Source organism: Colias eurytheme, chromosome 6, assembly GCF_061535395.1.
Source record: "Colias eurytheme isolate Ceu_HAF_F1 chromosome 6, ilColEury1 Martin Lab GWU primary, whole genome shotgun sequence".
Lineage (NCBI taxonomy): Eukaryota > Metazoa > Arthropoda > Insecta > Lepidoptera > Pieridae > Colias > Colias eurytheme.
This window is the reverse complement of record NC_142985.1, coordinates 4,070,225-4,081,212: the sequence shown is the minus strand read 5'-3', so window position 1 is coordinate 4,081,212 and position 10,988 is coordinate 4,070,225. Positions and strand designations below refer to the sequence as shown.

At 29.7% G+C, this 10,988-nt stretch overlaps 1 protein-coding gene across 1 annotated transcript; it reads left to right on the top strand.

Moving 5' to 3' along the window:
• Positions 1 to 1,616: 1,616 nt before the first annotated feature.
• Positions 1,617 to 10,919, top strand: LOC149907568 (uncharacterized). The gene is made up of 9 exons (XM_090103348.1): positions 1,617 to 1,743; positions 4,381 to 4,462; positions 4,745 to 4,802; positions 5,459 to 5,474; positions 5,561 to 5,807; positions 6,880 to 6,907; positions 7,134 to 7,143; positions 7,332 to 7,355; positions 10,554 to 10,919. Exons 2-9 carry the CDS (start codon positions 4,414 to 4,416, stop codon positions 10,785 to 10,787), a joined length of 666 nt encoding a protein of 221 aa, XP_089959474.1. The 5' UTR covers positions 1,617 to 1,743; positions 4,381 to 4,413; the 3' UTR covers positions 10,788 to 10,919.
• The last annotated feature ends 69 nt before the right edge of the window (positions 10,920 to 10,988 follow it).

The window sequence follows — 10,988 nt, the reverse complement described above, 5'->3', positions numbered from 1 at the left end:
TAGAAAGCCACTTGTCTAGGGGGGCTGATTATAATATAAAAGTCCTCTGAGTATACATGAAGGTAATTATTATTATTGATAAATGGGCAGATCACTGATGACTATCATTTATAAATAGGTAATGACCTCTACAAAAGTATCTATTATATTGGGATATTTCGATTTTTTTTAATAAATTATTTACGTATGTTTTTAAAAGAGAGCTTTGCAATTGATATGTGTACTAATTTTTCACCATGAGAGGTCGCAGTTTGAACTCAGACTTGACTTATAAAAAAACACCAACTTAATATTAAATTAAATGAGAAAGCTTGCTATTTCCTTATGAATATAGATAGTATATATATTAATATATATATTAATATAAGAAAAGATAAACGAATATAAGCGAATTTAGTTTTTAGTCCTTGATAGGTAGCATCATGGTAGCATTTATACATTTTTTAACGGACGAACTCGCGATGATAATTTTATGACTCCTTTTCAAAATAAGAGCTGATTACTTATACGCGTTTCGTTGCTTTATATTTAATCAAGGCGTAAATAATTTTCATAGTTAAATGTGAGACTTTTTAATGTTGTACCCTATTTTTTTTAAATAAATTTTAGATGGTAGTGTAGGCATTTTTCGAGTGAAGTAAAAATGATAGAGTCAAATTAGGATTTACGAATTGATGAAAACATCTAATACCACAGCTAATCAGTAAAAAATATATGCAGTAATCAAAAAAACCACTCTTTTTGAGGTCGTTTAAAATGCAACCAAAAGTATAAAGATAATTTATATCACATAAACATTTTGGTATATTAGGTATATAGATTGTTATAGTTGAAAGGTTGAAAGTAAAAACTTATTAATATGTAACTAGGTATAGGCACGAATTGCGTCCAATAAAAGCATTCTAATAAAACAAAAATTTAACGTGACTATTTGACTTTTCAGCTGAACAAATAATGATACAATATTGATTGTTTTGTTTAAACCATTGTATTATGTGTTTTATACAAAGAAAGAATATGCGAATCTTGGTAAAATTAAAAAGCGACTACTTACACTGCTCTACTTATATTTAAATAAAAATAAAGAACGTTTTTTTTCAGGTATTGAATAATGAAAATTAAAATATATCTCTACAAAAAGGTCCTATCCTATTGATATACGTTAGTGATGAGAAAAAATGGATAGACCTTTATTATTTTTTTCTCAACTTTAGTTAATTGATTTGTGTAGGCATTTTTATTTTTAGCAAACACATATCTATGTATCGAATGACCTTCGTACTTATATATAATCTGTGTCTTGTAAAATAAGTATAACTACTTACCGTACATCTTAAAAAAGATAATATACAATAGGTTTATGAATATTTGATGAGCTCTATATATTTTCATTATTTTGCATTGCTTATATTATCATCACTACATAGTAGGTATAAAACAAAGTCGCTTTCTCTGTCCCTATGCCCCTTTTTATGCTTAAATCTTTAAAACTACGCAACGGATTTTGAAGCGGTTTTTTTAATAGATAAAGTGATTCAAGAGGAAGGTTTAAACTTATATAATTTATTAGGTTTTAGACAAAGCGGGCGAAGCCGCGGGCGGTAAGCTAGTATTATATTATATCTGAAATCTATTTCATAAAACCTTTTTACGATTCCCGAGTCACGGTTTACTCACTTTGTTTTGTGATCTTTATACAGTTGGACGTTTTCCTCGTCCGTTTTATATTTTGTTTAAAAACTGGTAAGTTATTACTATTTTCCTCTATGTAATCGGTACCTAGTTAATTAATATGTGGATGCAATTGTTGATAACCTGCGTGTGTCTTGTAATACCATTTTGTTTACAAGAATCTTACTGGATTTGTTACACGAAAGTAATGTAAAGAATAAAGATTACTCAATTTATGTACTGATAAAATTTATAAACAAACAATTTGCAAGTCCAAGTACAAAGCATACCTAGACTCTATAGTTCCTATAGGGGGCAACGTATTATTTAATTACTTCGTCTTGAACCTGAATTACCTACTCACATGTATTTAGCTAACTAAATATATTTTGCATGTAGTACTCTGTCGATAAGGTCCTTATTTTATTTTATCACTAATTGAGATTAAATAAAGTAATTCATCCAGTAGGTATTTGATTAAAATCACAATACGACAATATATTATGCAAAATATTATTTTTGTTGAAAGATACGTAGTATATTATTATTAGTCTGTGGTTGAAAGTTATTTAAACGTTCTGCTTTCTTTATATTTCTCTTCTTATAGCTCTTCAATCGTAGAGCTACATAGATAATATTAGGTTCTTAGTTTAAGAATCGATAAAGATTCTTCAACAATTATTGAAACAACAATTTGGAAGTTGTAAATAAAGTTCATTCATTCACAACAACAATTATTATGACGTAGTTATTTAAAAAAAGGCGTGCCTTGGTTTAAGATGAAATGTTTATAATTTATATTCATAGTCGCTATCAAAATAATATGTTAATTTTATTTTTTCACTTCATGCGTCATAAAAAGCTTTCCTACTATTTGTTGAAGCTCTCTTTTAGTTCCAAATGTTTATATAAAACCGAAACATTAAAAAAGCTCAAAGATTAAAAAAGCTAACAATATTTTTTTGTTCTTAACACGCTTTAATTAATTTCACTTGTGTGTTTGTGTGTATTTAAACTCGATTCTTACCTACTTTAAACAGGCAGATTTAATTCAAACTTAGTACATTATCAAGGATGGTTGACAATACTACATATAATTCCATGAGTTTATCTTATCTATCAATAACAACAAAATATATTTTTTTTAAATAATCGTTACCTAGTTTTTGAAACTATATATGAACGGTGTAAATGTGAAGTCATTCTTCGTATGAGCGCATTCCTAAATGTAGATATCTGCAAAACATTTATTAAATTATAGACAATTTAAATTGATTGACCAGTTGTAATTGATATCTCTTAGGTTAATCACCATAAAATTAAAAAAATAATTGCTTTAAGATCCTCATGATTTCCTATGTATCTCATACACTTACTTTGAAAACATGTATTTTATTTTTGTAAACATCATCCTTTATATGTTGAAATAAAATGGCACGATGTAGCTGAGGTAATCAAATATTTTTTTCCAACTATTCTCTGAAAAAAGAAAGGAGAAAAATTTCCCAATTTAATTCGAAATCGATGACTATTTAAAATTGCCTTTTCTATTTGAGTTTAATTTTCTGTAATTCCCTGGTCTAATATGGTAGCGAGACTTCATCTTAAAATCGCATCTTCTACAAGTCGATAAGAACATTTCACAAAGGGTTAAGACAAAAACTAAAATTGAAGAGGTAAATGCAGTACATAAAAACAAAACTATAAATCGAACCCAACCCGCAAATAAATGCAGTGCCTACAAAATATTTTCATAGTTTGAAAAATAAAAATCCTCTGACCTATTACAATAACAGGTTCCCATAAAAAACCCACGCCATGTCCTCCTTGCGTATACTTTATTAATCTTCTTGTTATGTAGATTGCCTCGGATGCGCATTTCTTGACGTAGTTATTTTTTAATATCATATTTTCCTTAATAATAACACTATTCGCCTATAGGTAGTAGTTTTTTTTTGTAAGTGCTTCAATTACATAATATGTAGATATTTAATTTTCGTTATTGATCGTAATTGATTTTGAATATAAAACGAGAACTATGTTATTACATAGTCGAGACATTATAAAATGAATCTGAAAGTTATGGGATAAGACGCAGGAGGACGCAGGCATCTTGTAAAGTTGTAGGTGAATGACATAAGTGTCACAATTACTAATTGCACTGCATACTTGCATAGTGCATACCACTTTAACGACGTTGTTAATTTATTCATACTTAAAAATACTCTTATTTTAAAATCTCACATGATTGGTTCTATAAAGGTTCTTAAAATGATGACATTTTAGATCATTGTCACATCACGCTCATCAAAAGCTCCTCGTGCATTCACACTTTTAATGTTCAGATCCATTTGTAGATATTATAAAATAATTTTCTTATTTCCCTTCTATGCAATTATGTTACTTTTTCCATTTTCATATAACATCTCTTAAATTATTATTGATCCAAGTGCACATCGCGGACAATGCACAATGTACTAAAGTTTGAGCTTTGTTCACAAGTATTTTCTAGAGCCAAATTCATGCCAATTCCGAAAAATTCAATAACAATTCCATTTACCTTTATTTCGTAAAAAATTTCCATTATTGCTATACATTTTTCAAACGTGTTTTCACTGTTTCCTCGAACAATTAGTTACACTGTTTGTTCAGGTTTTACTTTAAATAACAGATCGATACTTAACCAGATATTATTTTATATATTTTCAGTATACGATAAGCGGTCCAAATCGAAGAGTCAATATGGGGTTCCAATATATCTTATGTTTTTTAACGATTGCATCAGTGCATGGTAAGTTTTTTCATTTTATTGAATGTATTGTTTATAATATTATTTTAATACCTACTGATGGAGAAAGTTTATGATAGGGATAATATTTTAGTAAGTGGCTTTTGACACGTTGCATGAAGTTAGTTTTTTTCCACTACTTTATTCTTTCTTCGAATTACATCTTCCGATAGAATCTTTGAAACATCTTAGATAGAATCTTTGAAACGTCTTAGATAGAATCTTTGAAACAATAAAAAATAATTTAATTTAAATCTGGCTAATCGATTTTGTTCTTATTTTCAGCTTTTTCGACTGCATATTCAAATAACCAATACCAAAACAACTTTGCCAACTATGCAAGGTGAGATTTTATTGCCTTAATAATTTACTACAAACATAATAAGGAAAATGTAGCTAATATTATGATCTTACAATCTTATATCTATAAATACGAGTGCGATGATTCCCGTATTATCAGATGTTTTTTTTACCCATTAATAAAAAAAAATATAATTATTCAATATCGAATTTCTAGTTTATGTTGCATACACTACCCATTACGATACATTATATTACAATTAATGTGATATATGCTATTGTATATTATGTATTGATATGACGTGGTCTTAATTTTTTTTGTGAAATTTTATTAAGGAAGGAATTATAAAATATCACAAATGTATGCAACATATTGAGGACCTGTTATTCGTTTTTTGGAACGTCGGATAAAAAAGCAATAAATATTATGGACTCTTATTTATTAGTTTTCCTTGTACACAACCATCCTCATAATGCTCTTAAATCTTATAATTAGCTGTTATTGGGTAAAACCATGCAGAAGTCAGTTGTTTTTTTATTTTTGTCGGTAATTCGTAATGTCTTAAATACGAAAATGGAAACAGGTTATTTTATTTGATACTGCATATTTAACATACACCTTATTTTTATCTCAGTTTAGTTTCACAGAGCTTTCATAAATCCCTTACACAAATTAATAATATAATCTTTATGTTTCAGAAATCAGGCATTCCAGGTAAGACATATTACGATCCTTTTCACTTCAGTGTTCATTTCACTATAAATCATGGCTTCTAATACATATATTTCTTCATTTTTCAGCGTTCGCAAATGCCACAAATGCCTCAAATAGTGATGCCTAATATCCCCCCTCTAATCTTCCCCAATTTCCCTGCACCTCCATTTTCCCCACAAGACCTGATTAATCAGGTTGGACAAGGATCGAATTTTAATGGAGCAGCTATATCTTCCTCTAGTTCTGTAAAACGAGACCAATATGGCAATGTTGTACAAAGTGGTGGAACCAAAGTTGTTACCAATGATAATGGAATCGTTAAGGAATATAACTGTGAGTTCTTTTGTTATTATATCTATACTAAAATTATAAAGCTGAAGAGTTTGTTTGTTTGTTTGAACGCGCTTATCTCGGGACTGGTCCGATTTAAAAAATTCTTTCGGTGTTAGATAGCTCATTTATCGAGGAAGGCATCACGTTACGACCAACAGGGAGGAGCCACGGGGGTGAAACCGCGCGGAGCGGCTAGTTACTAATATAGACACCTAAAACATGTAATGACGTTATTAAGCGACTTTAAAAAACCTTTTTTTTTGTAAATTTAAGTTAACGAAAATAATGTTACAGTCCACCAATGAATTAACAATAGATATGTATTAGTTTTTGAATTCACACTTTTTGAAATGAAACTACTTTATACTTTGACAATTATTTACTCCATCACCTGCTTCATCAATCATCTGCAGTGAAAAACATTTTGAAATTGAAACGATTAGAAAGATTCTGAATATTCTACTATTGAGAATCTACGTATATTGTTTGTATTACTTATAATATATACTAGGTTTCCACCCGCGGCTTCAGCCGCGCAGTCAAAACAAACCCGCATAGTATAGTTCCCGTTCCCGTGGGATATCCGGGATTGCGTCATTTTCCCGGGATAAAAAGTAGCCTATATCCTTTCTCGGGTATCAAAATATCTCCATACCAAATTTCATGAAAATTGGTTATATTTATAATACCTACATACAATATACAATCAGATGTCGCTCTTGTACTTTCCAAATTTAATTATGCTGACTGTGTATATGTCGTTTGTCCAACCCCGATAAAGAAGTTTCACTTCAATAAATGAAATTGTAATTACGAGTTTCTGTAAAAGAAAACAACAATTAGAATTAAATTATTAAAGACTAGCTTTCCGCCCGCGGCTTCGCCCGCTTTGTCTAAAACATAATAAATTATATACTAAAACCTTCCTCTGGAATCACTCTATCTATTAAAAAAACGCATCAAAATCCGTTGCGTAGTTTTAAAGATACATAGGGACATAGGGACAGAGAAAGCGACTTTGTTTTATACTATGTAGTTAGTTATTTAATTAATAATTATATTTCCGTTTCAGATGGCGATGCTCCCAGTACAAATTTTATGTAAGTATACATTTATCATCCACGTTGTTTCATGTAAATTATTCAAAAGACTCTTTTTGAACCTTTGTACTATGAAATAAGTGTATTTTTTGTAGACTAAGATTGCTTAAATTCTATACAGTATGATATAATGGAATAATAATGATGATGGTCCCTGTCCTGAATGGAAAAAGTCAGAAAATGAACTATTTTATTTCTAGCATAAATGTTTTTTTCTTTGTTTCAGGTATTCATCGGTAAGCAAAACATAATTTTGTCGAAGAAAATAGTTAATTTCAACTGAATTCTTAAAAAAATATTGTAAAATTCATCAGTTATTTTATCCTAAACAAAGAGGCTATTAACAGTATTCAATTCAATTAAATATATATAATTAAACGAAGAAGTGTATGAATAAAGATCTTTAAATTTTATTTCTTTTCAGTTTTCTCAGCCCCGAATTCAAAAGGTAAGAAGAGTTAGGATTGGTTGTTTTGCATGCCATAATATTAATTATAGTCCTCAGCATGCCATTTTTGACAAAACAAATTTACTAAAAAAATAAATTTTAACAATCTCAAAAATCATATCCGGGAACACAAGCGTTCCCGGATTTAAGAGAGAGGAAACTGATTAACATTTATAGATTACTAGAGGTCCGCCCCGACTTCGCCCGTGGTACATATTTCGCAATAAAAGGTAGCCTATGTCCTTTCTCGGGTATCAAAATATCTCCATACCAAATTTCATGCAAATTGGTTCAGTAGTTTAGGCGTGATTGAGTAACAGACAGACAGACAGAGTTACTTTCGCATTTATAATATTATAGTATGGATTATTGGAAAACAGATTCTTTTTTATTGATTTATTTTAAAGCACTCGGTTATGATGATACTACATGTGATCTTATAAACCTCCTGGGTAAATGTAGGTAATGCGTGCACTGATTTTAAATATTTAATAACACAAGGATAACCTATGTTTAAATCAAGTCTTCTTAATCTTTTGTAAATTGTGGATGGCAGGATTAGCACCACAGAAATCTAAATAACAGTGTCTTGTTATTTTGATTTCTATGATTAACACTAATAATGTAAAACATGTATATCATACTAGCTTCCGCCCGCGGCCTCTTCCGCGTGTCGTTTTTTCGCAATAAAAGGGGTAGCCTATGTTTTTTCTCAGGGTCTAAAGATTGTCTGTACCAAATTTCATCAAAATCGGTTGAGAGGTTTAAGCGGGAAAGCGTAACAGGCAGACAGACAGACAGATAGAGTTACTTTCGCATTTATAATATTAGTAGCGATAATCACTAGATTGTCGCAAAAGATATTAATTTTATTGATCCCCATATAATTGAGTATTTGAATTAAAAAAAATTATTGATTTTTTTTATGTATTTTGAAACTTTATTATTAATAATATTGATATTTAATGCAAATAACTTACAAAAAAAATTTTTCCGTTAATTATAAGCAATTAAAAATTGATGAAATTTAAGTTAGGATCACGTGACTAAAAACGCGCCATGACTGGTCACCACAGTTGTGACGTCATAATGTTATAGCTATTATTAACTGCAGTACATAGCGTTTACATACGATTTGTTAGTTGGTTCCGAAATTATTATTTTAAAAGAGCAACTATGGAGTTTCTTGCCGATTCTTCTCCATAGATACTGCTTTCCGAATCGGTGGTAAATGTTAAAAATACTATGTAAGGCGATTCGAAAGTGCTACTAAATAGTAGTCTAATTGAATAAATGAATGTTTGAGTTTGAGTTTGAGTTTGAATTAGTTAGTTAGTTACGAATAATATTCTTGATGTTGATATATTTATGATCACCGATTTTTGTCAGGAGTTGCCTTTGTAGTATTCGTACATATTGGTACAAAACGATAACTTTTGAGGTTTGCCATTTTTAATATAAATTTAAATAATATAATTAACAATTAATATAATTAATATGTAATTTAATAATGACAACAAAATTAAATAGATCAAAACACTGTGTTTATTATTAACACGCTTTTATTATCTTCACCTGTATGTTTGTATGTAACCGACTCCTTTCGAAGTTTCGACTCGATTTTGACCCACTTAAAACCGACGGATTTTGTTCAAATTTTGAACACTTATCAAGGTCCGATGACAATACAATAATATCATAAATTTATCCTGATAAGGATCGCCAGGATCAGCTTAAAACATATGTTTGTATGTAACCAATTCTCCTTTCGATTCGATTTAGACCCACTCTAAACAGACGGATTTAATTTAAATTTTGTATACTTATAAAAACCGGGTAACAATACAATAATTTCATGAATTTATCTTTTTATCCTGTTTAATTTTGCACGCCTCATAAGCGAAGCGTTGAGGTGGGTACTACTGTCACTTCGCGCAAAACACCTGATTTTTCAAACTTAAAATGTCTTTATGTATCATACATTGCACTTGTAAGATAATACATACACACACATATTAAGAAAAAACACTATTTTTAACGTTCATGATATTTTTGATGTCATTTTTGTTATTTAAACTAGTTAAAAAACAGTTTAAAAAAGTTCTGTCTTGGACGTCCGTGTGTCTGTATGTGCGGATCCTTTTTCTTGTTAACACGATAGCGACCGAAATACTTTACTAATCGAGTCTTTTTTTTTCTCTTACGCTTGAGTATGCTCAGGAATAGAACCCTTTCATTTTTCAGGGTCTGATTCGATGTGGTTTAATTGTTATTAAATAAACAAAAATAATAATTAAAAAAATATTTAATAAAAAAAAAAATTATGAGGCGTGCACTTTTGGATTTTCCAAATTATTTCAAACTATATTTAATTTTCTACCAACTGCAATGAGTGAAAACTAACATTATGACGTCACACGCGCTCGGGTGACGCTTCGGGAGTTGTCGGCGTGTCTTCGGTACTGGATTCAAAGACTAATTTTTATTTTGAAATAACTTTTGAATTATTGCAAAAAAAAATAAAAATAAAAACAGTTTTGTTATAAAACTAATATATAATCTTTCCATTTATCACAAAAAAAAATTTAATTCAAATACTCAATTATGATATGATATATTTATATTCTCATTATATCAGTATGGGATGATCACCAGAATTTCAGAAGCTTAAAAAAAATTCTTACATTCATAATTAGGAACTCTGATACAAATTATATGTTTAACTGATACCTGCAATCACAAGCACACATACATTTCATCTTTCAAAAGGGAATGCAATAATGGTAGTACCTAAAATATATTTTCGACAATTTTTAATTGATTCACTGAAATCGTCATAATGCGAACGTAACTAATGAAGGGCCTCTTCACTCTTGGTATTAAATATAATGAAAAAGTTAATTGGAATTATTATAGATAATTAATTTCCTTGTTTTCTTTTAATTTTAGAAATTTTTAATAATGAAACATGAAATTTATTTTTAAACTAGCTTTCCGCCTGCGGCTTCACCCGCTTTGTCTAAAACATAATTAAATACTAAAACCTTTCTCTTGAATCACTCTATCTATTAAAAAAAACCGAATCAAAATTGCGTCGCGTAGTTTTAAAGATTTAAGCATACATAGGAACATAGGGACAGAGAAAGCGACTTTGTTTTATACTATGTAGTGATTAATTTTACCATTCCTCTATTCCAGCCGTTCATACCGATACATCCAATCAAGCCAATAGACCCAGTAGTGATCTCAAGGTATAATCCTGGTCAGAACGAACAGTTCCAGGGAAGATCCATCATGACGTCATACCATGCAAGCAACATCAACGGTGCTAAAACCGGCGGGGGTATCGCCACCATCGTTGCTAATGACAACGGAAAAGTCCAGAAGAAAACATTTAAATACGGAGACCTGAATGATGATTATGACCAATAAATTTAATATAATATAAGTAATATATTATGTAATTTATAATATTGAGTGATTATGTTAGCTCTCTGTGTGTCAAATTTTGTTTCCTAAATTGTATTTTTTTTATTTTTGTAATAAAGGCGTTGTAGTTTGTTACGTGTGTATTTATTTAAATAAATAAATAAATATTATGTAATTTATAATATTGAGTGATTATGTTAGCTC

Coding starts and splice junctions, on each gene's coding strand:
- LOC149907568 (XM_090103348.1), top strand. CDS start 4,414: ATGGGGTTCCAATATATCTTATGTTTTTTAACGATTGCATCAGTGCAT. Junction 4,463..4,744: donor AACGATTGCATCAGTGCATG/GTAAGTTTTTTC, acceptor TCTTATTTTCAG/CTTTTTCGACTGCATATTCA. Junction 5,808..6,879: donor AATCGTTAAGGAATATAACT/GTGAGTTCTTTT, acceptor TTTCCGTTTCAG/ATGGCGATGCTCCCAGTACA.